General features: G+C 39.6%; 1 protein-coding gene across 6 annotated transcripts in view; it reads right to left on the bottom strand.

Moving 5' to 3' along the window:
- The window catches only part of LOC128692826 (phosphatidylinositol 4-kinase beta fwd), a 652,994-nt gene that overhangs the window by 64,500 nt on the left and 561,797 nt on the right, over positions 1-26,697 (bottom strand). For all 6 annotated transcript variants that reach the window (XM_070092189.1, XM_070092187.1, XM_070092190.1 and 3 more), the window contains exons 4-7: positions 21,563-21,834; positions 18,650-18,777; positions 13,453-13,686; positions 5,391-5,661 (exon numbers count right to left, since the gene is read on the bottom strand). In XM_070092189.1, coding sequence (XP_069948290.1) covers positions 5,391-5,661; positions 13,453-13,686; positions 18,650-18,777; positions 21,563-21,834 — 905 coding nt within the window. The remainder of the gene's footprint in view (positions 1-5,390; positions 5,662-13,452; positions 13,687-18,649; positions 18,778-21,562; positions 21,835-26,697) is intronic.

The following is a 26,697-nucleotide window of genomic DNA, read 5'->3' on the forward strand; positions in this document are numbered from 1 at the left end:
TGTCCACTTCATTCCATTTCTTTACCACTTGTATTCTGAAGATAGGTCTTCTAGCATTACTATGGCTCATGTATGTGTATAATTTCCAACTCCCATCATCCCCCCATCCTTCTTCCTGTTTCCTTTATAGTAAGAGTCTAGGCTTGTCTACTCTGTCTATGCAGTGGAGAATTTTTGCATGTTGGCAATGAATGGAAGCAGTTGCAATAGTTGCAGTAGGCACCAAGTGCACTACTCTCTCACTGCAACAGTTGCAGAAGGCACTATATGTACTATCTCACTGCAACAGTTGCAGTAGGCACCATGTGCACTATTCTCTCACTACAACAGTTGCAGTAGGCACCATATGTACTACTCTTTCACTGCAACAGTTGCAGTAGGCACCATATGCACTACTCTCTCACTGCAACAGTTGCAGTAGCACCATATGCACTACTCTCTCACTGCAACAGTTGCAGTAGGCACCATATGCACTACTCTCTCACTGCAACAGTTGCAGTAGGCACCATATGCACTACTCTCACTGCAACAGTTGCAGTAGGCACCATATGCACTACTCTCACTGCAACAGTTGCAGTAGGCACCATATGCACTACTCTCACTGCAACAGTTGCAGTAGGCACCATATACACTATTCATTGCAACACACCACACTTACCATCACTTGAAGAATATCTTTACCTTATCATTATGGATACATTAACACTGATTGTACTCAATAGTGAAATCTAAATATTTCTTGGACTAAAAAAAAGCATCTTCATTGATGGCCCTGCAATTGTAGGAGGCTCTTAAAAATACCCATGCTTGTAGGGGACTCAAATTGGCCATGATTGTCAGGGGCTGTTAAACACACCCATGTCTCCAGGGCTCATAACACATGCCACGTGAAATGCAGCTTCACTGTATATACGAACTGGTCAAACAGCTGAAATGACCTAAAGCATATATTAAAAAAAAATCTTGGAGCCTGGCCCATGCCTGGGCTCCGAGAGTAGTGAAACTTTCGAAACTCTTCAAAGATATGCACAGATATACTTTTGTTAATTAGCATATACCACAACACAAATTTTAAGTTCTACACCATAACTCAGAACTTCTCAGTGGGATACAGCCAGTTTGTTAAAAGAACAACTCAGAATTTGACCTAATCTTGCTAAAATTAAAGCAGTATATTGTTCATTCTATCCAACTTAGAATGTTATATCAACAAAAATTTAGTTTGTATTATCTAAAATCAATGGAATATGTTAACTCTGTTCTTCAGATTGAATGAATCAATGGGAATTAACACTGCATTTCTTTGGCAAAATGATCATTGCTTCATAAGCCAAGACTGCAAGTGCTGACTAAATAGCACAGCATATATAAATATATATACATACATAAATTCTCCATGGGGAAGTGGAACAGAATTCTTCCTCCGTAAGCCATGTGTGGTGTACGAATGGTATATAATACCGACAAGATGAGAGTAAGACACATGTGCAACATCTGGGTATCTTTATTGTAGACGTTTCGCCATCCAGTGGCTTTATCAATACAAATTCCAGGACATAACTTGAAGACAGTAGAACTATGTACAGAAGATGAGGTAATCAGTCCCTCAACCTAGGAGTAGGTGCGAACAGCACCATAGTGTCTTACTCTCATCGTAAGCCATGTGTGTCGTAAGAGGCGACTAAAATGTCGGGAGCAAGGGGCTAGTAACCCCTACTCCTGTATATATTACTAAATTTAAAAGGAGAAACTTTAGTTTTTCCTTTTGGGCCACCCCACCTCAGTGGGATACGGCTGGTGTGTTGAAAGAAAGAAGACATACATACATATTAGGTATCACATATTAGATATCATATTGGAGAGAGGGAGTATAGAAAAAGTGAATGTTTTCAGATATTTGGGAGTTGACTCGTCAGCGGATGGGTTTATGAAGGATGAGGTTAACCATAGAATTAATGAAGGAAAAAAGGTGTGTGGTGCGTTGAGGTATCTGTGAAGACAAAAATAACGTTATCTATGGAGGCAAAGAAGGGAATGTATGAAAGTATAGTGGTACCAACACTCTTATATAGGTGTGAAGCTTGGGTTGTAAATGCTGCAGGGAGAAGGCAGCTGGAGGCAGTGGAGATATCCTGTCTAAGGGCAATGTGTGGTGTAAATATGCAGAGAATTCGGGGTGTGGAAATTAGGAAGGGGTGCGGAGTTAAAAGTATTAGTCAGAGGGCTGAAGAGGGGTTGTTGAGGTGGTTTGGTCATTTAGAGAGAATGGATCAAAGTAAAATGACTTGGAGAACATATAAACCTGTAGGGGAAAGAAGGAAGGGTAGGGGGTGTTCTCGAAAAGGTTGAAGGGAGGAGGTAAATGTGGTTTTGTGGGCGAGGGGCTTGGACTTCCAGTAAGTGTGTGTGAATGTGTTAGATAGGAGTAAATGGAGATGAATGGTTTTCTCAACTTGATGAGCTGTTGGAGTGTGAGCAGGGTAATATTTAGTAAAGGGATTCAGGAAACCCGTTATTATAGATTTAGCCAGACTTGAGCCCTAGAAATGGGAAGTACAATGACTGCACTTTAAAGAAGGAGTCTGGGATATTGACAGTTTGGGGGGACTTCTAAACTGTTGTATCTGAGCGCCTCTGCAAAGACAATGATTATGTGTGAGTGAGGTGAAAGTGTTGAATGATGATGAAAGTATTTTCTTTTTGGGGATTTTCTTTCTTTTTGGGTCACCCTGCCTCGGTGGGAGATGGCCGACTTGTTAAAAAAAAAATATACACCTACCATCCGACTTATGATCTGCTTGACTTACGACCACTCGACTTACGACCGTGTTTTTATGCCAAATTTCTGGGAAATAAACAACTATGTGTGTTGTACACAGTGTTTATCCTAAACCTTACAGTATAAAATACAGTACTAACAACATAAAAAGTAAAGTAAAACATGAAAAACCAAAATAAAACAATAAAATAAAGTCATTACAAAAATGTTTTGTTGATATTCAGTAGTAAAGCTCAACTTACGACCATTTCGACTTACGACCGGTTCCTCGGAACCGAACTCGGTCGTAAGTCGGATGGTAGGTGTATATATGAAGGAGGGGTGTTAATGTTGCAGTTTAAAAACTGTAGTGTAAAGCACCCTTCTGGCAAGACAGTGATGGAGTGAATGATGGTGAAAGTTATTCTTTTGTGGGCCACCCTGCCTTGGTGGGAATCGGCCAGTGTGATAATAAATATAAATTATTTATTTTAAGTATTATCAAATGAAAGAAACAATGTCCTTATATACTGCAGCTTCCCTTCAAAGCTACTGCCATATTGTAATAAAGTTGGTAGAATTACCGACAATATGTAAAGTAAAAGGACACAAGTGCAACTAATGTGACATTTATTGTGGCAACGTTTCACTCTCCAGGAGCTTTATCAAGCCATTACAAACAATACATGGACACAGAGGGTATATAAAGGCTCAGAGTGAGGTGCAATACTAGTGAGGTACCATTTCGATGTTCACTAGCGGTGGCGGTTGTAGTAGTAGTAGTAGTAGTAGTAGTAGTAGTAGTAGTAGTAGTAGTAGTAGTAGTAGTAGTAGTAGTAGTAGTAGTAGTAGTAGTAGTAGTAGTAGTAGTAGTAGTAGTAGTAGTAGTAGTAGTAGTAGTAGTAGTAGTAGTAGTAGTAGTAGTAGTAGTAGTAGTAGTAGTAGTAGTAGTAGTAGTAGTAGTAGTAGTAGTAGTAGTAGTAGTAGTAGTAGTAGTAGTAGTAGTAGTAGTAGTAGTAGTAGTAGTAGTAGTAGTAGTAGTAGTAGTAGTAGTAGTAGTAGTAGTAGTAGTAGTAGTAGTAGTAGTAGTAGTAGTAGTAGTAGTAGTAGTAGTAGTAGTAGTAGTAGTAGTAGTAGTAGTAGTAGTAGTAGTAGTAGTAGTAGTAGTAGTAGTAGTAGTAGTAGTAGTAGTAGTAGTAGTAGTAGTAGTAGTAGTAGTAGTAGTAGTAGTAGTAGTAGGTGACAAAAGTAATACAATATGGTAGAGCAATTAATTCGTACATGAGTAAAAGGATATAAAAGCTATTACTTGGGTAACATAAAAATAGGTTGGACAAATATAGACTGGAAAGAGGCAGCTTGTTTCAGTGTTTACTCTCTGTAATGTGCTTTGTGTAGTATAACAGGAGAGACTATGTGATGGCAGGGTTTACTGTTTTCAGGAGGATTCTTGCTAAGACTTCGGAGATGGTGAAGCTGCCGTTGTTTTGTTTAATTGTATTTGAAACAGCGATCAGTGCTGATTCGAGGCACTTGCGTCTGCGGAAATTAGTTTCTTTGATCACTAATTGGGCGTCTCTTAATTTCATGAGATGATTGGTGGAATTTCGGTGTTGTACACAGGCATGTAGGAACGATAACTTGAACACAGGCATGTAGGAACGATAACTTGAACAACGCCTGTGTACAACACCGAAATTCCACCAATCATCTCATGAAATTCAGAGACGCCCAATTAGTGATCAAAGAAACTAATTTCCGCAGACGCAAGTGCCTCGAATCAGCACTGATCGCTGTTTCAAATACAATTAAACAAAACAACGGCAGCTTCACCATCTCCGAAGTCTTAGCAAGAATCCTCCTGAAAACAGTAAACCCTGCCATCACATAGTCTCTCCTGTTATACTACACAAAGCACATTACAGAGAGTAAACACTGAAACAAGCTGCCTCTTTCCAGTCTATATTTGTCCAACCTATTTTTATGTTACCCAAGTAATAGCTTTTATATCCTTTTACTCATGTACGAATTAATTGCTCTACCATATTGTATTACTTTTGTCACTACCACTACTACTACTACTACTACCACTAGTGAACATCGAAATGGTACCTCACTAGTATTGCACCTCACTCTGAGCCTTTATATACCCTCTGTGTCCATGTATTGTTTGTAATGGCTTGATAAAGCTCCTGGAGAGCGAAATGTTGCCACAATAAATGTCACATTAGTTGCACTTGTGTCCTTTTACTTTACATACTGCCATATTACTGGTGACAGCATCTTCATCTGAGGAATTACATCTATTATCCCCTTTCTTAAATTAAACCAAATTTCCATTCCCTACCCAGGCAATATTTAACTCTTATTGGTCTAACAGTTCCCCATGAAATAATAAATAAAATAAAATACTACTACTACTACTACTAATAATAATAATAATAATAATATTGTCATCAATAGGCAGGGTAGGTGACAACAACATGACTCAAACAACTAATATTGCCTCCCACAACACAGTACTTGAAAATCATTGGATTATTTAATCTCCTAAATGGGGAAATACCAAATATGAGAATAACAAATAAATGAGATATTACTGAATACTATATTTACAATTATTTTAATTTACCAGATGTCAAGTGTGGTGAACTTAGTGATGATGGAATGGAAGAGGTGGAGCCCAGGCCACTGGTGGTGGAGCCCAGGCCACTGGTAGTGGCAGTGGTGGTGGTAGTCGGGGTGGCAGTAAGGTCTAGCTGCGAAGAGGAGGTAGAGGCAGGAGAGTCAACTAGGTTCTCCTCAGAGCGAGTGTGTCGCAGACTGTGAGTCAGTTTTACTTGCAGTGGTGCAGTGTCTAACTTGTCCACCTCTAACACCTCCACATATATGATGTATGGTGCCTGAAACACAAATTATGTACACTCTTCATCTGGCCTTATTATATATACATGTATACTTTTAGTGGTAATTTAAATATGCAACCCATGACTATAACCATTATTTATACTAAAGTCTACTTTCTAATTATATATATACACCATCTTTTAAGTAATTTTATATACACCATCTTTTAAGTAATGTATGCAAAATTAAAAATGATGTTACCCATACAGAATGAAAAACTAACCCTCTCAGGGTCCATGCTGTAGTTCTACGGCTTTAAGCTGAGGGTCCAAACCATAGATCTACGGCATGAGCTCAGCTCACTCTGATAAGCTGTGAGCAGTAAATTTGGGCCTAGATATGAGAGAATACATCTATGTGGTATGTGTGCACCACATAAAACAAATCCTGCAGCACACAGTGCATAATGAGAGAAAAAAAATCGAGACCGTAATTTTCTATTAAAACAGTGACTTTGCAGTGTTTTTTCCTATGTTTTTTATAGTTGCATTTGTGATTTCTTGGCCTCATTTGATAGAATGGAAGATATATTACAGAAATAGAGATGATTTTGATTGGTTTTAGCACTGGAAATGGCTTGAAACTGAGCTCAAAGTAGCGAAAACGTTAAATTTTTGTCGATGTTCAAGAGTAAACAAATGACCTCACACGTCTAATACATGCCAGCTGGTGGGTCTAATATAAGTTCATAAACGTGGTGATATTATTTATACAATTATTACAATACTGCATAACAGAAATTTTCTATTTTTTGGTTTGAATAAAAATTCATTATGTGAATAAAAAATCAAAATGGAATTCATTTATAAAGCCAGAAAACATAACTAATGAACAGAGGAAATGTTAGTTTAGTGCCAGGAATGCCTGCATGTTTATCCTGGACCCTATTTTGAAACTGGAATATTTTGAACTTTCTGTTAAACTGGCCAAATTACCAATTTCTGATCACTTTATTTTGTAGTTGAAACAGTTGACTTGGCTATTTCACGTGCTCAATCGATAGAATAGAAGTAATACTAGTGAAATAGCTAAGAATTTGGTCAACTGGAATAATGTAGTTGGCCTAAAATGGGAGTCAAAGTTGGAAAAATCACTGATGCATAAATATCGCTGACACATCAAAATTCGCGAGAGCATAATTTCGTCAATTTTCCATAAAATTTCGTACATTTTGTTTTATTACCTTCAGAAAAAGATTCTCTACCATTTCATAAGAAAAGATAACAAAATTATTTTTTGAAAATTCTTGGACCCTGGTGTGCACTTTGAAATTTGGCCTCTGGATCCTGAAAGGGTTAATTATCATCCAACAATGCATATAACTTTACTAAAATTATCTTTTAACATCCTGAATGTGTACGTGGTAAATTGTGACTTACTCTCAAATTTAAATAAGAACATAAGAAGAAGCACTGCAGCAGACCTACTGGCCCATGCTAGGCAGGTACAAGTCACCTACCAGCTTAAGCCACTTTAGAAGGAAGGAGCATTGCTGCTGGCCTACTGACCCAATCTAAGGAGGTCCACCTCACACCCACTCATATACTTGTCTAACCTATTTTTAAAGCTACAAAAGATTTTCACCTCAATGATTCTACTCGGGAGTTTGTTCCACTCTGTCAACCTTATCTTTGGAGAAGAGCACTATCCATACTCCAATGGACAACAGATGGGACTGATGACATGGCCCTGTGCTTCTACACTCAATACTTAACCCTTTCAGTGTCGGTCCCACAATATTACAGCTGGAGAGCCAGTGTCAGTCCCGGGCATAATGAGAAAAAAAAAAAAACTCCAACCCTGTTTTTGGTTTAACACAGCAACTTTGCAGTATATTTACGTATGGTATTAATGGTTGTATTCTTGTTTCCTTGGTCTCACTTGATAGAATGGAAGATATATTACAGAAATGGAGATGATTCTGATTGGTTTCACAATGAAAAGCACCTTGAAACTGAGCTCAAATTAGCAGAAGTGTTCAATTTTTGCCGATATTCAAGAGTAAACAAATGATGTCACTGTCCAATACATGTCCAACTGGCCAGTCTAATACACAGTCACAAATGGGTTGACATTATTTATACAATTATTATAATAATACAGAAGTCTGCATAACAGTAAATCTTGTATTTTTGTGAGAATAAAAATCCAAAATGGAAAGCAAGAGTAATATAAGAGGGGCCTGGAGACGTAACTAATGAACACAGAAAATGTTGAAGAATTGAGACACTTATGCAACACATGGGAATCTTTATTGAAGAAACGTTTCACCACACAGTGGCTTCATCAGTCCAATACAAAGTAGAGATGGGTAAGGAGAGTAGAAGTTTGAGGTAATCAGTCCCTCAACCTGGAAACGATGTGTTCAGTCCATCACTCTTGTAGGAAGTGCAGCATAGGACCAGAGAGGTGGCTTATATACTGCGGTGAGATGAGTTGAAGCAGGACCTACTTACACTAGTGGCAGGTCCCACTGTGATCCCGCCTCCTCCTGCTTCAACTCATCTCACCGCAGTATATAAGCCACCTCTCTGGCCCTATGCTGCACTTCCTACAAAAGTGATGGACTGAACACATCATTTCCAGGTTGAGGGACTGATTACCTCAAACTTCTACTCTCTTTACCCATCTCTTTGTATTGGACTGATGAAGCCACTGTGTGGTGAAACGTTTCTTCAATAAAGATTCCCATGTGTTGCATAAAAGTGTCTCAATTCTTCAACTTGTCGGTTTTCAAAACCATTCATCACACAGAAAATGTTATTTTAGTGCCAGGAATGTCTGTCTTGTAATTCTGGACCTTATTTTGAAATCGGCATCTTTTGGAATTTGGATGAAATTGGTCAAATTGCCAATTTCTGACCACTTTATTGGGTAGATGAAATCAGTAAATGGGTGGTTTCTTGTACTTAATCAATAGAACAAATGGAGTTCTAGCGAAGTAGCTATGATTTCAGTCAACTGAAACAATGGAATTGGCCGAAAATAGAGCTTAAAGTGGACAAAGTTGCTGGTGCGTAAATATCGCTGATATCACTAACATTGTGAGAGCGTAATTTCGTAAACTTTCCATCAAATTTCGTACTTTTGGTGTCATTACCATCGGGAAAAGATACTCTATCATTTCATAAGAATTTTTTTTTTTTTTTTTTTGAAAATTTTTCAACCCTGAGTGAGTTAAGGATCAGGGGTCTCGACCCTCAAAGGATTGAGGATCAGGGGTCTCGACCCTCAAAGGATTGAGGATCAGGGGTCTCGACCCTCAAAGGATTGAGGATCAGGGGTCTCGACCCTCAAAGGATTGAGGATCAGGGGTCTCGGCACTGAAAGGGTTAACGTCTTACAGCGCTTGTTGCCCTCTTACATCTTTTCAATCTTGTTTCACCCAAGAAGGCCTCGGCCAGGAAATACTTTTCCTGTTTACTGACAAATCTTACCTAACTTAATTTAAAACTGCTGTTGTCTTACCTTTTCATAAGCTAGGTGCTTCAAGCCATGACACCTCTAACTACAGACCAATTGCTTTTACTAGTGCAATTTGCTGAAACATTAAGTTAAATGTTTAGTATGGTACTTCAAACCCCAAAGTGCTCTCTCTCCCCTCATTAATTTGGTTTTCATAATGACTGTTCTACATATGCACCCTTAAATCCACTTGGATTCATATGTTTGCAATGCCTTTGATAAGAATCACTCAGTTACTGCAATTTCCTTTCGATCTCAAAAAGGCTTATGACACTACCTGATATTACATCTTAGTCCAAGCCCATTCCTTAGTCTCTGAGGCAATTTACCACTTTTCCTTAGAAAGACACTTCTGTGTTTGGGTAAATAATAGCTTTTTCCTGACTTTGTCCAGATTGAAGATGTACCTCAAGGCTATATTCTCAGCACTACCCTCTTCCTGCTCACCATTAATGACCTTGCCTCTGTTCTTCCTTCCAGTGGATGGTCATCTCTCTGTGTTGCAGATTTTGCTATAGCTTGTGCAGGCTCCTCTCTCCAGTGTGCTATTGACTGTTTCCAATCAGCTACTGCTCATGGGTTAAAATTTTCTGAAGTTAAAATACACCAGATAACTTTTACAAGACACCATATTATCCTCATATTGTTCTATACCTATATGGTGCCTGTACCCCTGAACAGGATACAGTTTAATTTCTCAGTTTTCTGTTGGATCACTGAATGTCCTGGAAGCCACACACAACCTCCCTGGAAGCTGCTAGTCCATCTTTCTTGACAAACCCTTCTTCACCTTCATTCAGCCTTCTTCTTATATAATTAACCTAAATTATGGTGACCAACTATATTCCTCAACCTCCTCCACTTCTCTTTCTACACCTGATCCCATTCATCATCAAAGGTTACGTTTGCATCTCAGGGCTTTTTGATCTTCCCTGGTTAAGAGCCTCTATACATAAGTGATTGTCCTGTCTTTACAAAACAGATAGGAGACCCACTGTCTCGTTATTTTATCGGTTTCCACTACCTCCACAACCCTTCCACTTACAGAACAATCACTGATATTGGAAGGCTAATTTCTTTAAGTGTCACACTTATTCATTATACTCCTTTTCTCTCAGTACAGTAGGACCCTGCATCCGTGGAGGATACGTTCCAAGGACCTGCCGTGGATACCAAAACCAAGGATAGTAGCAAACCCTATAAATAAGTCCTATACATACCTATTATAAAGTTTAATTGATAAATTATGCACAATAAATGAAAAATTGTCATTTTTTCACTGAGGGGAAGCACTTCACAACTTCTCTTAGGCATTCAAGAACTGCCAGCTTATGCAAAATTAAGAGGTATTTTGGGGCTATAGTAAACTATGGATAACTGAAACCACGTATGCCAAATCAGTGGATACGGGGGTTCTAATGTATTCAATGTCGTGGCTTTTCTACATTTACCAATCCTTTACATTCAACCTGCCCCTTACTTCTCCCTCCCCCTCGTGAAGTTCCAACAATTCATGTTTGTTCCTCTATACTTCTGTATGCAAAAGTTCACTTACTTCATGACTCACGAAATCATAATGAACGATTGCAAACAAACTATACCACGCGCAAGGATAGAACCTGCGATCAGAGAGTTGGGCTGGAGTTTTATGACTCTCTGATCGTGGGTTCCATCCCCGCTCGTGGTATGGCTTGTTCACTTAACCTCCTATGTCCCATTTCTATAAGCACAAAGTAGTAGTATTCTGCTGGGTCCCTGAATATGCTGATGGTTAGGGCAATGAACATGCAGACTCAGCTGTTCAGTTAGCTATTCAGGACCTCCTAACCTCCCATAAAAATTTGCCTTACATTAATTTCAAGTGCTCTCTCACCACCTCCACCACCACTAGCAACAATGTTCGTCTGTGTCAAACAATTTTTTTTTTATTTATTTTTTTATTAACACACTGGCCGATTCCCACCAAGGCAGGGTGGCCCGAAAAAAAAACTTTCACCATCATTCACTCCATCACTGTCTTGCCTGAAGGGTGCTTTACACTACAGTTTTTAAACTGCAACATTAACACCCCTCCTTCAGAGTGCAGGCACTGTACTTCCCATCTCCAGGACTCAAGTCCAGCCTGCCGGTTTCCCTGAATCCCTTCATAAATGTTACTTTGCTCACACTCCAACAGCAGTGAGTGTACTGTGTATGTATTTTACTAACTTAATATAATTTAGTGTAAACTTGTTGTCTGGCATTTATATGCATTTATAAATGGAAAAAAATGGCATTCTGCTTTCTGGTGATAGCCTGGAACCTAACCCGCCGTATTAAAAATCATTTGTCTCCATTCACTCCTATCAAACACGCTCACGCATGCCTGCTTGAAGTCCAAGCCCCTCGCACACAAAACCTCCTTTACCCCCTCCCTCCAACCTTTCCTAGGCCGACCCCTACCCCGCCTTCCTTCCACTACAGACTGATACACTCTTGAAGTCATTCTGTTTCGCTCCATTCTCTCTACATGTCCGAACCACCTCAACAACCCTTCCTCAGCCCTCTGGACAACAGTTTTGGCAATCCCACACCTCCTCCTAACTTCCAAACTACGAATTCTCTGCATTATATTCACACCACACACTGCCCTCAGACATGACATCTCCACTGCCTCCAGCCTTCTCCTCGCTGCAACATTCATCACCCATGCTTCACACCCATAAAAGAGCCTTGGTAAAACTATACTCTCATACATTCCCCTCTTTGCCTCCAATGACAAAGTTCTTTGTCTCCACAGACTCCTAAGTGCACCACTCACCCTTTTCCCCTCATCAATTCTATGATTCACCTCATCTTTCATAGACCCATCCGCTGACACGTCCACTCCCAAATATCTGAATACATTCACCTCCTCCATACTCTCTCCCTCCAATTTGATATCCAATCTTTCATCACCTTATCTTTTTGTTATCCTCATAACCTTACTCTTTCCTGTATTTTCTTCTTTTGCATACCCTACCAAATTCATCCACCAACCTCTGCAACTTCTCTTCAGAATCTCCCAAGAGCACAGTGTCATCAGCAAAGAACAGCTGTGACAACTCCCACTTTATGTGTGATTCTTTATCTTTTAACTCCACACCTCTTGCCAAGACCCTCGCATTTATTCTCTTACAACCCCATCTATAAATACATTAAACAACCACGGGGACATCACACATCCTTGTCTAAGGCCTACTTTTACTGGGAAATAATTTCCCTCTTTCCTACATACTCTAACTTGAGCCTCACTCTTCACTGCTTTCAGTAACCTACCTCCTACACCATACACCTGCAACATCTGCCACATTGCCCCCCTATCCACCCTGTCATACACCTTTTCCAAATCCATAAATGCCACAAAGACCTCTTTAGCCTTATCTAAATACTGTTCACTTATATGTTTCACTGTAAACACCTGGTCCACACACCCCCTACCTTTCCTAAAGCCTCCTTGTTCATCTGCTATCCTATTCTCCGTCTTACTCTTAATTCTTTCAATAATAACTCTACCATACACTTTACCAGGTATACTCAACAGACTTATCCCCCTATAATTTTTGCACTCTCTTTTGCCCCCTTTGCCTTTATACAAAGGAACTATGCATGCTCTCTGCCAATCCCTAGGTACCTTACCCTCTTCCATACATTTATTAAATAATAGCACCAACCACTCCAAAACTATATCCCCACCTGCTTTTAACATTTCTACCTTTATCCCATCAATCCCAGCTGCCTTACCCCCTTTCATTTTACCTACTGCCTCATGAACTTCCCCCACACTCACAACTGGCTCTTCCTCACTCCTACAAGATGTTATTCCTCCTTGCCATATACACAATTAGGATTCTGGCCAACTTCTTCCCACCATTATCAGGTTTGGGAAACTGCACTCTATTGATTATGACTGGACACACTTGATTCACTCACAAATACCACTTAGAAAAACAAATGATACCATTCTGCAAGGACTCTGTTCAATGTATATTAAAAGAATATCCTGTCTATCAGAGGACACACAGGATACACTTTCAACATCTATACCACTCTAACACACTCACTGACCTTGCTAAAAGTCCCACCTTCAATGGAGACATTTTAATGGAAACTAAGCTATTGAACCAACTGATTTCAATTCTACTCTTACAGTAATCTCTGCCTCCACTAATCCTTCACTTTGCACATTCCTGCCCCTCGCTCACTTCTAGCCTTCGCACATTTCTAATTTTACATATACTTCCCTGCAGCACTGAATGACCCTTAGGGTTTAGCATTAACACAACAACAACCCTCCCACTCACCTTATCTTTGGAGTTTAGCACAACAGCAGCTTGTGGTGGAATGCGCACTACATGATGGGGCATTTCTGTGGCACACAATGGCAGGTACACACGTGCAGGTAGGTTTAAATTTAGGACCGACAGTTCGGCAAGTAATCGAGATGTTTTTGCTTCTTTGGTAGGCTGTGCTCCCAGGCGTTTACCAACGGAGATCAGGGCACGCACAAACTCCAACTCCGGAGATAATCTTGGAGCCTAAATGAAGATACTTGAAATCAATATGAATTTAGGAAAGTTTCTTAACTCATGGATAAGTATACAGTGTAAATGATGACAAGAGACCCTTTATGCATTAAAATTAAATGTTATTTTCTGAAATCTTTCATATGATTTAAAAATATAATTTTTTTTAGTAAAGCTAACAATTGTAAAAACCTAAAAATAGCATTATAAATACTAGATATATACAATACAGTACAGTATCAGTTAAAACACTGTGTTCATTGCATGTGGTACAAGGAATTACCAGCCAGAGATTGTAACATTTATAACCATACAACACATGATACTAACAAGACACTAATCACACAAAACATATGATAAAACAATACTTTGAAAACCAAGACAATATAACACACACACACAGTATCAAGGACTTTATTATATAAAAAAAATAACTACAAGATACTTTTCACAAGCTCTTACACAACAAGACATTTTTCACAACCTCTCATACGACAAGACACTTCTTACAACCTCTTACACAACAAGACACTTCTCTAAGAGAGTTCATAAAACTTCCAGTGAAAATCAGGGTAGACAGTGAGTACACTAAGAGTGTAAAGGGACCAAAACATTTCAATACCCTCCATTCATATATGTACAAGGGGAATTGGCAACAGACTCCAGGTTGTCTTCAAGAGGGAACTTGATAGGTTACCCTCAGTTAGAAACTGATCACCCAGGTTGTGGTGCCCACTTTGGACTGCATGCTTGATTGTGCCAACAGTCTGATTCATGAGACTATCAACCAGAGGCTTGGTCTGGGACTGGGCCATTAGGTCAATAGTCCCCAGAACCAACTACAGTGGTACCTCGAGTTTCGAACAGCTCCCAACTTGAACTAATATAATGGACTAATCTAATTTACATTATTCCTCATGGGAACAAATTTGCTCGGTATCAGCACTCGAACAGCCTTCTAGAACGAATTAAGTTCATAACTCGAGGTACCACTGTACAACACTCAACATATCCTCCAAGCGAGTATACATGTAAACCTTTTCACATACAGTTCAGTATTTAAAAAACACCACTGAGAATAAGGTTCAAAAACTTGAGCCTTCTGAAATGAAATTTAAGAAACATATTTTTTTTTTAATATCACACTGGCCGATTCCCACCAAGGCAGGGTGGCCCGAAAAAGAAAAACTTTCACCATCATTCACTCCATCACTGTCTTGCCAGAAGGGTGCTTTACACTACAGTTTTTAAACTGCAACATTAACACCCCTCCTTCAGAGTGCAGGCACTGTACTTTCCATCTCCAGGACTCAAGTCCGGCCTGCCGGTTTCCCTGAACCCCTTCATAAATGTTACTTTGCTCACACTCCAACAGCACGTCAAGTATTAAAAACCATTTGTCTCCATTCACTCCTATCAAACATGCTCACGCATGCCTGCTGGAAGTCCAAGCCCCTCGCACACAAAACCTCCTTTACTCCCTCCCTCCAACCTTTCCTAGGCCGACCCCTACTCCGCCTTCCTTCCACTACAGACTGATACACTCTTGAAGTCACTCTGTTTCGCTCCATTCTCTCTACATGTCCAAACCACCTCAACAACCCTTCCTCAGCCCTCTGGACAACAGTTTTGGTAATCCCGCACCTCCTCCTAACTCCCAAACTACGAATTCTCTGCATTATATTCACACCACACATTGCCCTCAGACATGACATCTCCACTGCCTCCAGCCTTCTCCTCGCTGCAACATTCATCACCCATACTTCACACCCATATAAGAGCGTTGGTAAAACTGTACTCTCATATATTCCTCTCTTTGCCTCCAATGACAAAGTTCTTTGTCTCCACAGACTCCTAAGTGCACCACTCACCCTTTTCCCCTCATCAATTCTATGATTCACCTCATCTTTCATAGACCCATCTGCTGACACGTCCACTCCCAAATATCTGAATACATTCACCTCCTCCATACTCTCTCCCTCCAATCTGATATCCAATCTTTCATCACCTAATCTTTTTGTTATCCTCATAACCTTACTCTTTCCTGTATTCACTTTTAATTTTCTTCTTTTGCACACCCTACCAAATTCATCCACCAATCTCTGCAACTTCTCTTCAGAATCTCCCAAGAGCACAGTGTCATCAGCAAAGAGCAACTGTGACAACTCCCACTTTATGTGTGATTCTTTATCTTTTAACTCCACGCCTTTTGCCAAGACCCTCACATTTACTTCTCTTACAACCCCATCTATAAATATATTAAACAACCATGGTGACATCACACATCCTTGTCTAAGGCCTACTTTTATTGGGAAATAATTTCCCTCTTTCCTACATACTCTAACTTGAGCCTCACTATCCTCGTAAAAACTCTTCACTGCTTTCAGTAACCTACCTCCTACACCATACACCTGCAACATCTGCCACATTGCCCCCCTATCCACCCTGTCATACGCCTTTTAAAAATCCATAAATGCCACAAAGACCTCTTTAGCCTTATCTAAATACTGTTCACTTATATGTTTCACTGTAAACACCTGGTCCACACACCCCCTACCTTTCCTAAAGCCTCCTTGTTCATCTGCTATCCTATTCTCCGTCTTACTCTTAATTCTTTCAATAATAACTCTACCATACACTTTACCAGGTATACTCAACAGACTTATCCCCCTATAATTTTTGCACTCTCTTTTGTCCCCTTTGCCTTTATACAAAGGAACTATGCATGCTCTCTGCCAATCCCTAGGTACCTTACCCTCTTCCATACATTTATTAAATAATTGCACCAATCACTCCAAAACTATATCCCCACCTGCTTTTAACATTTCTATCTTTATCCCATCAATCCCGGCTGCCTTACCCCCTTTCTTTTTACCTACTGCCTCACGAACTTCCCCCCCACTCACAACTGGCTCTTCCTCACTCCTACAAGATGTTATTCCTCCTTGCCCTATACACGAAATCACAGCTTCCCTATCTTCATCAACATTTAACAATTCCTCAAAATATTCCCTCCATCTTCCCAATAACTCTAACTCTCCATTTAATAACTCTCCTCTTCTATTTTTAACTGACAAATCCATTTGTTCTCTAGGCTTCCTTAACTTGTTAATCTCACTCCAAAACTTTTTCTTATTTTCAACAAAATTTGTTGATAACATCTCACCCACTCTCTCATTTGCTCTCTTTTTACATTGCTTCACCACTCTCTTAACATCTCTCTTTTTCTCCATATACTCTTCCCTCCTTGCATCACTTCTACTTTGTAAAAACTTCTCATATGCTAACTTTTTCTCCCTTACTGCTCTCTTTACATCATCATTCCACCAATCGCTCCTCTTCCCTCCCGCACCCACTTTCCTGTAACCACAAACTTGTGCTGAACACTCTAACACTACATTTTTAAACCTACCCCATACTTCTTCGACCCCATTGCCTATGCTCTCATTAGCCCATCTATCCTCCAATAGCTGTTTATATCTTTCCCTAACTGCCTCCTCTTTTAGTTTATAAACCTTCACCTCTCTCTTCCCTGATGCTTCTATTCTCCTTGTACCCCATCTACCTTTTATCCTCAGTGTAGCTACAACTAGAAAGTGATCTGATATATCTGTGTCCCCTCAATAAACATGTACATCCTGAAGTCTACTCAACAGTCTTTTATCTACCAATACATAATCCAACAAACTACTGTCATTTCACCCTACATCATATCTTGTATATCATAGCAAAGATAAGACTTCAAGCGTGAACATATCAGGCAGGCTGTGTGATCTGCTAGACTTGAGGGAAGCAGGTAGCAACAGCCTGGCTGATACAGCAGTCACAATGCTCTTGATATACGTATAACAATTCTCCAACAACTCATCCTCCTAAAGCAACCACTGATTTTTCATTTATATTTAAGCAAATTTCTGGATATACATTATTTAGTTTGCTTAAGTCAGACTGTCATCTATATGAAAAATTTAACAAATTGCAACATACCACAAGTGTAATAATAAATAGAGTTAGCAGAAGTGTTTGGAGTGTTAATAGTAAACGGGAACTCCCTAGGTACACATTAACGTATAGTCACTCACCCTCTCATTCCCAGGCGACAGCCACACATCAGAATGTCTATGACAGAGTAAAATACTGACTTTCATTAGGAGGATGGGATGTCCCAAAATTAGTCATAGGCATATAATCCAACTACACACACACACACACACACACACACACACACACACACACACACACACACACACACACACACACACACACACACACACACACACACACACACACACACACACACAAAATGTCCACCAGGAGGATACATGGCCTGGTTTTTGTAATGAGAAATATTTCCTGTGCACGCATGTGTCAAGTCAACAAAGATGTATACTCTCAAACTTTTCTCCAAAACAAAATGACTGATACAAAAATAATAATAATAATAATAACTTTTGGGGTAAAGGAGGTTTTGTGGGCGAGGGGCTTTGACTTCCAGCAAGCCTGCGTGAGTGTTAGATAGAAGTGAATGGTGATGAATGGTTTTTGGGACCTGACGAGCTGTTGGAGGGTGAGCAGGGTAATATTTAGTGAAGGGTTATTTTTATACAGCCGGACTCGAGTACTGGAAATGGGAAGTACAATGCCTGCACTTTAAAGGAGAGGTTTGGGACATTGGCAGTTTGGAGGGATTTGTTATATAATATCTTTATGTATGCTTCTAAACTGTTGTATCTGGGTGCCTCTGCAAAAACAGTGATTATGTATGAGTGAAGTAAAAGTGTTGAATGATGATGAAAGTATTTTCTTTTTGGGGATTTTCTTTCTTTTTGGGTCACCCTGCCTCAGTGGGAGATGGCCAACTTGTTGGGAAAAAAAAATTCGTTTTTTTTTTTAGGCCTCAGTGGAATACAACAGGTTTGATGAAAGAATAATAATAATAAAGATGATAGGACAATAAGGTTAACTCAATACTTACTCCACAGTGACACTCTATGGTTTTTCCCCGTAGTGAGTTACATCTAGCTTCTTCTGAGTCAAAGCAGCAACAGCCATTGTCAAAGGCTCGACCTGAAGTAAGGTCACCAAGACAATTTTTGAGGCTTCCTATGGAAAATAAATTCTGGAATGAGTAATACTGTACAATATAGCATTCTTTAATTAAAGAAAAATATTTTTTGTTTATGCATTTGTTATTCTTCATTTTAGTTCTTTCACAATTTTTAATTGCCAAAAAAGTGCTTAACCTGTAAAAACATTTATTCTCTTATTATCCTTGCAAACAGCAACTCCTCTGATCACTGATAAATTAGAAAACATCAACTAAAATTAACTGACTGAAATGCAGAATCAATATGAAGCTGCAATGAGTGTATGATGCATGTGTATTTAACGCTTTTTTTTTTTGTTGTTGTTGACAAAGTACAGGTTGGCCATCACTAATCCAACATTCAGTAATCTGGTTCCGTAAGTAATCTGGCACTAAATTCGGTTAGTATAATTTCAAATTTCCGGGGTCTCCACACCAACCTGCCACTACTGTTTGGTGGTGCTACTTGCTGTATAAGTCATTCCAATTTCTTTTTCTCCATTTATTGTTATAACCTGCTCACCTTTAGCCCTAGCCATGGTTCGAATGAATAAAAGAGATGCTTCTCATTCTGTAAAGCACATACACCGTACATTGTCATAAAAGATAAGGTGGCTTCAAAGCCACTGTCAGTTACCATGAGTTTAGCTCATTCAGATAAGCTGTGACCAGTAAATTTGGGCCTACATATGAGAGAAAAGGTCTGTGTGGTAAGTGTGCACTACATAAAAGATCATGCAGCACGCAGTATGTAAAGAAAATAAAAAGGCTTGTGTTTTTGGTGTAAAACAGCGATTTTGCTGTGTATTTTTGTAGTTTGCATGATTGTATCCTCGTTGTTTTGGTCTCATTTGATAGAATGGAAGATATATTATAGAAATAGATATAATTTTGATTGGTTTCAAACTGGAAAGTACCTTAAAATTGAGCTCAAAGTAGCGGAACTGTTCAATTTTTGCCGATGTTCAAGAGTAAACAAACAACGTCACCGTCCAATATGTGTCCAACTGGTCGGTCTAATAAGCAGCCACAAATGGGTTGACATTATTTATACAATTATTACAATAATGCAGTAGTCTGCATAACAGTAAATCATCTATTTTTTGTGTTAATAAAAATTCAAAATAGAAAGCAAGAGTAATATAAGAGGGGCCTGGAGACATGATGATGAACAGAGAAAATGTTATTTTATTGCCAGGAATGTCTGCATTGTTTATTCTGGGCCCTATTTTGAAATTGACATCTTTTGAAATTTCTGTGAAATTGGCCAAATTGCCAATTTCTAACCACTTTTTTGGATAGTTGAAATAGGTGAATGGGCGGTTTCTTGTACTCAATCGACAGAATAAAAAGAATACTAGCAAAATAGCTACGAGTTTGGTAGACTGGAACAATGGAATGAGCCAAAAATAGGGCATAAAGTGGGTGAAATCGCTGATGTGTAAATATCGCCATTGGGTTCAGTGTATTCTAACCTAACCACTCTGTAATCCGGCAAAATCACTAATCCAGCACCCTACAGGTACCGATGATGCCAAACTAGTGATGGCCAACCTGTATGGTATTTTCAATCCTAATAAACCTGCTACAGTCATACCTTGTTAATACAGCACTCACTTTACAGCACTTGGCTAATATGGCACTCACTTTACAGCACTTGGCTAATAGTGCTCACTTTACAGCACTTGGCTAACATGGAGCTCACCTTACAGCACTTGGTTAACAAGGTGCTCACTTTACAGCACTTGGTTAATACGGTGCTCACTTTACAGCACTTGGCTAATACGACACTCACTTTATAGCGCTTGGCTAATAGTGCTCACTTTACAGCACTTGGCTAACATGGAGCTCACCTTACAGCACTTGGTTAATACGGTGCTCACTTAACAGCACTTGGTTAATACGGTGCTCACTTTACAGCACTTGGCTAATACGACACTCACTTTATAGCGCTTGGCTAATACAGCACTTTTCACTTATAATCACGGTTATTATTTTTGGCACTTGTCTTGCTCTTAAAATGGTTTTCAGCAATTTTTAATTTTTTACTTATTATTTTTACTTTTGCACTGTTGTTCAGACCTGGTGTTATTGCACACTTAATAAATACATAATAGACTCAACGTGTTTTTTTGGTTTTTCATATGCACTGGCAAGTAAAAAGAAGTCTGTGATTCACTCTAAGGCAATATTCGCTTTATGGTAGCAGTCTCGAATTTAACCCGCTAAATTAACAAGATATGCCTGGTCTGTAATAGGAATACAGATACAGGTCGGCCATCACTAATCTGGCATCATTGGAACCTGTAGTGTGCCGGATTAGTGAGTTTGCCAGATTACAAAGTGGTTAGGTTAGAATACACTTAATAAAGTTAACCAAGCTGAGCTGTTTCACATATTTTGGCCATTCTTTGATTAGTTTATCCTGCAGCATGTAAACATTCATTATTTATTGTTCACTTATAAAACTGTGTTGCTCTAGACCTTTTAGCAGTTCACCTGTCAACTGAATTAACCTATCAACAGAGACTTTCTGCTACATCTTCCTCATTTTCATCACTGGCTTGCTGCTGTGGATTTACAACTATCTGCACAATTCCTGAGTCAGTATAGTGATGAAATCTGAGTCAGTATAATGATCCAAGTCAGCATAATGATGAAATTTCAAATTATGCTAGCCAAAATTAGTGCCGGATTACTGATGGAACAGGATAACTGATTGCCAGATTAGTGATGCCGTCATGACCTATATTTTTTTTCAAAAGAAATCATTAATGATTAGAAGCAAAAAAACTGGCCAACCTGATGATGGAGTGCGCTTGTGTCCCCGGGAGGAACTGGACTGAGCTTGAAGTGCCACGGTAGCATCTGAACGAGAGCGTTGATGTGACTTGCGGGACGGGGCTGGCAGACTAACTCTGGTGATGAATGGAGGTGGTAGCTCAGTGACAGGAGATCCTGGATTGGAGCCCGGACTTGGGTGCTCTTTTATTCTAGTGCAGAGGGTGGATCGTTGCTGGCAGTTTTGTAGCTTGGAGTCCAATGTTAAACTTACCATATTATCTTGCTTAGGCCTGTTATACAATAAAAATAAATGCTTCAATTTATATACAAAACATATAAACCATGATGCTTTAATGGTAGTAATAAATTAATATATAAATCTTTACTCAAAGACTTCACTTAGTGTAATTTTGGTTAATAACTAGATGGAAAAGGTTGATGGGAAAAGAAGAAAATGGCAACAACAAGTAAGAGGGAGGTGAAAGTGTATAAACTAAGGGAGGAGGAAGTTCAGGTGAGATATAAGCAACTATTGACAGAAAGGTGGGCTGGTGCAAGTATGAGTAGTGGGGGGGGGGGGTGTTGAAGAGGGTTGGAATAGTTTTAAAACTGCAGTATTAGAATGTGGGGCAGAAGTTTGTGGTTATAGGAGGGTGGGTGCAGGAGGAAAGAGGAGTGATTGGTGGAATGATGAAGTGAAGGGTATGATAAAAGATAAAAAGTTAGCTTATGAGAGGTTTTACAAAGCAGAAGTGTTATAAGAAGATTAGAGTGTATGGAGAGTAAAAGAAAGGTGAAGAGAGTGGTAAGAGAGTGCAAAAGGAGAGCAGATGATAGAGTGGGAGAGGCACTGTCAAGAAATTTTAATGAAAATAAGAAAAAAATTGGAGTGAGTTAAACAAGTTAAGAAAGCCTAGGGAACAAATGGATTTGTCTGTTAAAAACAGAGTAGGGGAGTTAGTAGATGGGGAGATGGAGGTTTTGGGTAGATGGCGAGAATATTTTGAGGAACTTTTAAATGTCAGCGAAGAAAGGGAAGCGGTAATTTCATGCACTGGCCAGGGAGGTATACCATCTCTTAGGAGTGAAGAAGAACAGGATGTGAGTGTGGGGGAGGTGCGTGAGGCATTACGTAGAATGAAAGGGGGTAAAGCAGCTGGAACTGTTGGGATCACGACAGAAATGTTAAAAGCAGGGGGGATATAGTGTTGGAGTGGTTGGTATTTTTGTTTAATAAATGTATGAAAGAGGGGAAGGTACCTGGGGATTGGCGGAGAGCATGTATAGTCCCTTTATATAAAGGGAAGGGAGATAAGAGAGATTGTAAAAATTATAGAGGAATAAGTTTACTGAGTATACCAGGAAAAGTGTACGGTAGGGTTATAATTGAAAGAATTAGAGGCAAGACAGAATGTAGGATTGCGGATGAGCAAGGAGGTTTCACAGTGGGTAGGGGATGTGTAGATCAAGTGTTTACATTGAAGCATATATGTGAACAGTATTTAGATAAAGGTGGGGAAGTTTTTATTGCATTTACGGATTTAGAAAAGGCATATGATAGAGTAGATAGGGGAGAAATGTGGCAGATGTTGCATGTATATGGAATAGGTGGTAAGTTACTAAATGCTGTAAAGAGTTTTTATGAGGATAGTGAGGCTCAGGTTAGGGTGTGTAGAAGAGAGGGAGACTACTTCCTGGTAAAAGTAGGTCTTAGATAGGGATGTGTGATGTCACCATGGTTGTTTAATATATTTATAGATGGGGTTGTAAAAGAAGTAAATGCTAGGGTGTTCGGGAGAGGGGTGGGATTAAATTATGGGGAATCAAATACAAAATGGGAATTGACACAGTTGCTTTTTGCTGATGATACTGTGCTTATGGGAGATTCTAAAGAAAAATTGCAAAGGTTAGTGGATGAGTTTGGGAGTGTGTGTAAAGGCAGAAAGTTGAAAGTGAACATAGAAAAGAGTAAGGTGATGAGAGTATCAAATGATTTAGATAAAGAAAAATTGGATATCAAATTGGGGAGGAGGAGTATGGAAGAAGTGAATGTTTTCAGATACAGTGGTCCCTCGTTTTTCGTAATTAATCCGTTCCTGGAGCCGTTACTATAAACAAAATTTAGGATTTACGAATCAATTTTCCCCATAAGAAACAATGTAAATACAATTAATCCGTTCCTGACACCCAGAAGTATTAAAACAAAAAAATTTTTTACATGAAATATACATGTAGCACATAAACAATACAATGGGAAATGATGAATGAAACATTAACAGCATAACACTTACCTTTATTGGAGATTCTTCTTAGTGTATGGGAGACTGGAGGAGGAGAGGGAGTGGATTGTTTATAGTTTGGAAGGGGAATCCCCTTCCATCAACACCTCAGGTACCATTTGCTTTTCTGGGGTTGCTTCTCTTCTCTGTTTCTTAATGCCACAAGGTCCACCTTGAGAGTCACTGGAGTCCTGTCTCGCAAAATAACTGTGGAGAGAGCTCTGTTTCTGGCGTCTCTTTAACACTTCCCTAAAATGGCCCAAGACTTTGTCACTGTACATGTTACCAACCTGGCTTGCAACAACCTTGTTAGGGTGATGTTTCTCCATAAAGCTTTCCATCTTACCCCACATAGTAAAAATCTCTTTAATTTCTGAAGAAGGCACCTTCTTCCATCTCTCTTCCTCCTCCTCTGCAGCAAGATTCTGAGCTGCGATGTGTTGCTCTTCCTGCTGAAGCTCTTGCAGCTCCTCAGTGGTGAGCTCTTCATTGTGGTCTTCCACCAATTCTTCCACATCCTCCAAACTCACATCCAACCCCATGGATCTCCCCAGTGCCACAATTGATTTTACCACAGACATAGGCTCATTAGGGTCAGTCCCAAATCCTTCAAAATCCCTCTTGTCGACACAATCTGGCCACAATTTTCTCCAGGCAGAGTTCAAAGTCCTGGTAGTCACTCCCTCCCAAGCCATACCTATAAGGGTTATGCAATGGAGGATGCTGAAGTGTTCTCTCCAAAATTCCCTTAGGGTCAAGTGAGCGTCTGTGGTCACAGTCAAGCACCTGTGAAACATTGCTTTTGTGTATTTTTTTTTTCAAGTTTGCAATAACCTGCTGGTCCATGGGTTGGAGGAGAGGAGTGGTATTCGGGGGCAAGAACTTTACTGTGATGAACCCAAACTCCTCGAAAATTAGGTCATCCAAGTTTAGAGGATGAGCAGGTGCATTGTCCATTACTAGCAGGCACTTGAGATCCAATTTCTTTTCCAGGAGATACTCCTTCACACTAGGGCCAAACACTTCATTGAACCACTCGACGAAAATTTCCCTCGTGACCCATGCCTTACTATTAGATTTCCAAAACACACAATTTACTCTTCATAACATTGTTTTTCCTGAACACTGGGATTTTCAGAATGGTACACTAGTAATGGCTTCACTTTGAAATCCCCACTAGCATTAGCACAGAACATTAGTGTCAGCCTGTCTTTCATAGGCTTGTGTCCTGGCATTGCCTTTTCCTCTTGTGTAATGAAGGTCCTCTTTGGCATTTTCTTCCAAAAGAGGCCTGTTTTGTCACAATTGAACACTTGTTCAGGTTTCAGTCCTTCAGCCTCTATGTACTCCTGGAATTCATGCACATATTTTTCAGCCGCCTTGTGGTCCGAACTGGCAGCCTCACCATGCCTTACCACACTGTGTATGCCAGTACGGTTCTTAAATCTCTCAAACCAGCCTTTGCTGGCCTTAATTTCACTCACATCACCACTATTTGCAGGCAATTTCTTTACCAAATCTTCATGCAACTGCCTAGCCTTTTCACAAATACTCGAAGTCATAAGAGTATCTCCTGCTAATTGTTTCTCATTTATCCACACCAATAATAACTTCTGAACCTCTTCCAGTACTGGTGATCTCATTTTTGTCAGCATAGTTACTCCCTTTGCAACAACAGCGTCCTTTATTTCCTTTTTCTTGGCCACTATGGAACATGTTAAGTCCGGGTTAGTGGCAGCGGCAGCAGCGACTTCCAAGCTCCGTACTTTTCTCCAACAATCAGAGCTACCAATGCTCCTATGATGACCTAGTTACAAGCAAAACTGCACTACCCAACGTAGCACCCAGAATGACCAAAGATTACCAACAGTGAAACCTACAAATCGAAAATAATAGAGATCAAAGGAAGACTGCCCACAAACCGAAAGAAACACCCCGCTGCCAGCCGAACAACGTAACCCTAAGCTTTGTATAACTACAACTTCTTCTTAACTACAACAATTCCTGTAGTATTATGAGGCGCAATCTAAGAGGAAACAGCACCAAGGCCAGCAAGAAAACACCGATAAATCAACTATTCAACAAGTGTAGTCAGGAGGACGCCGGCCCAGCAACCACCCCACTCACCACCGCTCAAGGCGACACCACAACAATAACAACAAACATGGCTGCCACCAGCCCATCCTCCCCTCTCTTCCCCGGATTCAACCTACCAAGTAGTCTCTCAGGTATGACCAACGATCCAGATACCCTAAAAACATACATCTCCAACTTAGTTATTGAAAATATGAATCTTCGAGAGACACTAACAAAACAAGACACCAGGATGACACAACTCGAGAACAAAATCCTCAGTCTTGAACAAAAGTTATCAACACCAGGAATGACTAACTGTGACAAGACCATCCAAGCAGTCATAGATAGCCATACCCAACAAATAATATCGCTTAATACAAAGGTTGAAGAAGCAGTAAAAGAATGGAAGAACAACTTAGATAACCAGTTCAGCGACTACTTTGCTCTCCAAGAAGATAAAACTGAGCAAGATAAACTCTCGGACGCAGTAATAGTTAACAGTCCACTTTTTCCCAGTGATATGAACCAAACAAACAGTAAAGAAATTACTCTGCAGATCATAAAGGACACGAGATGGGAAAATTCTTGTTAGGAAAACAAATGTAGGTCAACTGTACACAATAACGAACGAGAATGATCTATCATGATTTCTCAGGGATACTAATCTTACAGAGAATAACTAAACAATGTCCAACCTAAAAGCCTACGTAGTGTAGTGAATGTTTTGCTCCTTTATTGTTCAAATTTCATTGTACAATCTCTTAGTAATTAAATAATCAACTACCTCATTTTGTGATT

This window comes from Cherax quadricarinatus, chromosome 38 (assembly GCF_038502225.1).
Source record: "Cherax quadricarinatus isolate ZL_2023a chromosome 38, ASM3850222v1, whole genome shotgun sequence".
In the NCBI taxonomy this organism is placed as follows: domain Eukaryota; kingdom Metazoa; phylum Arthropoda; class Malacostraca; order Decapoda; family Parastacidae; genus Cherax; species Cherax quadricarinatus.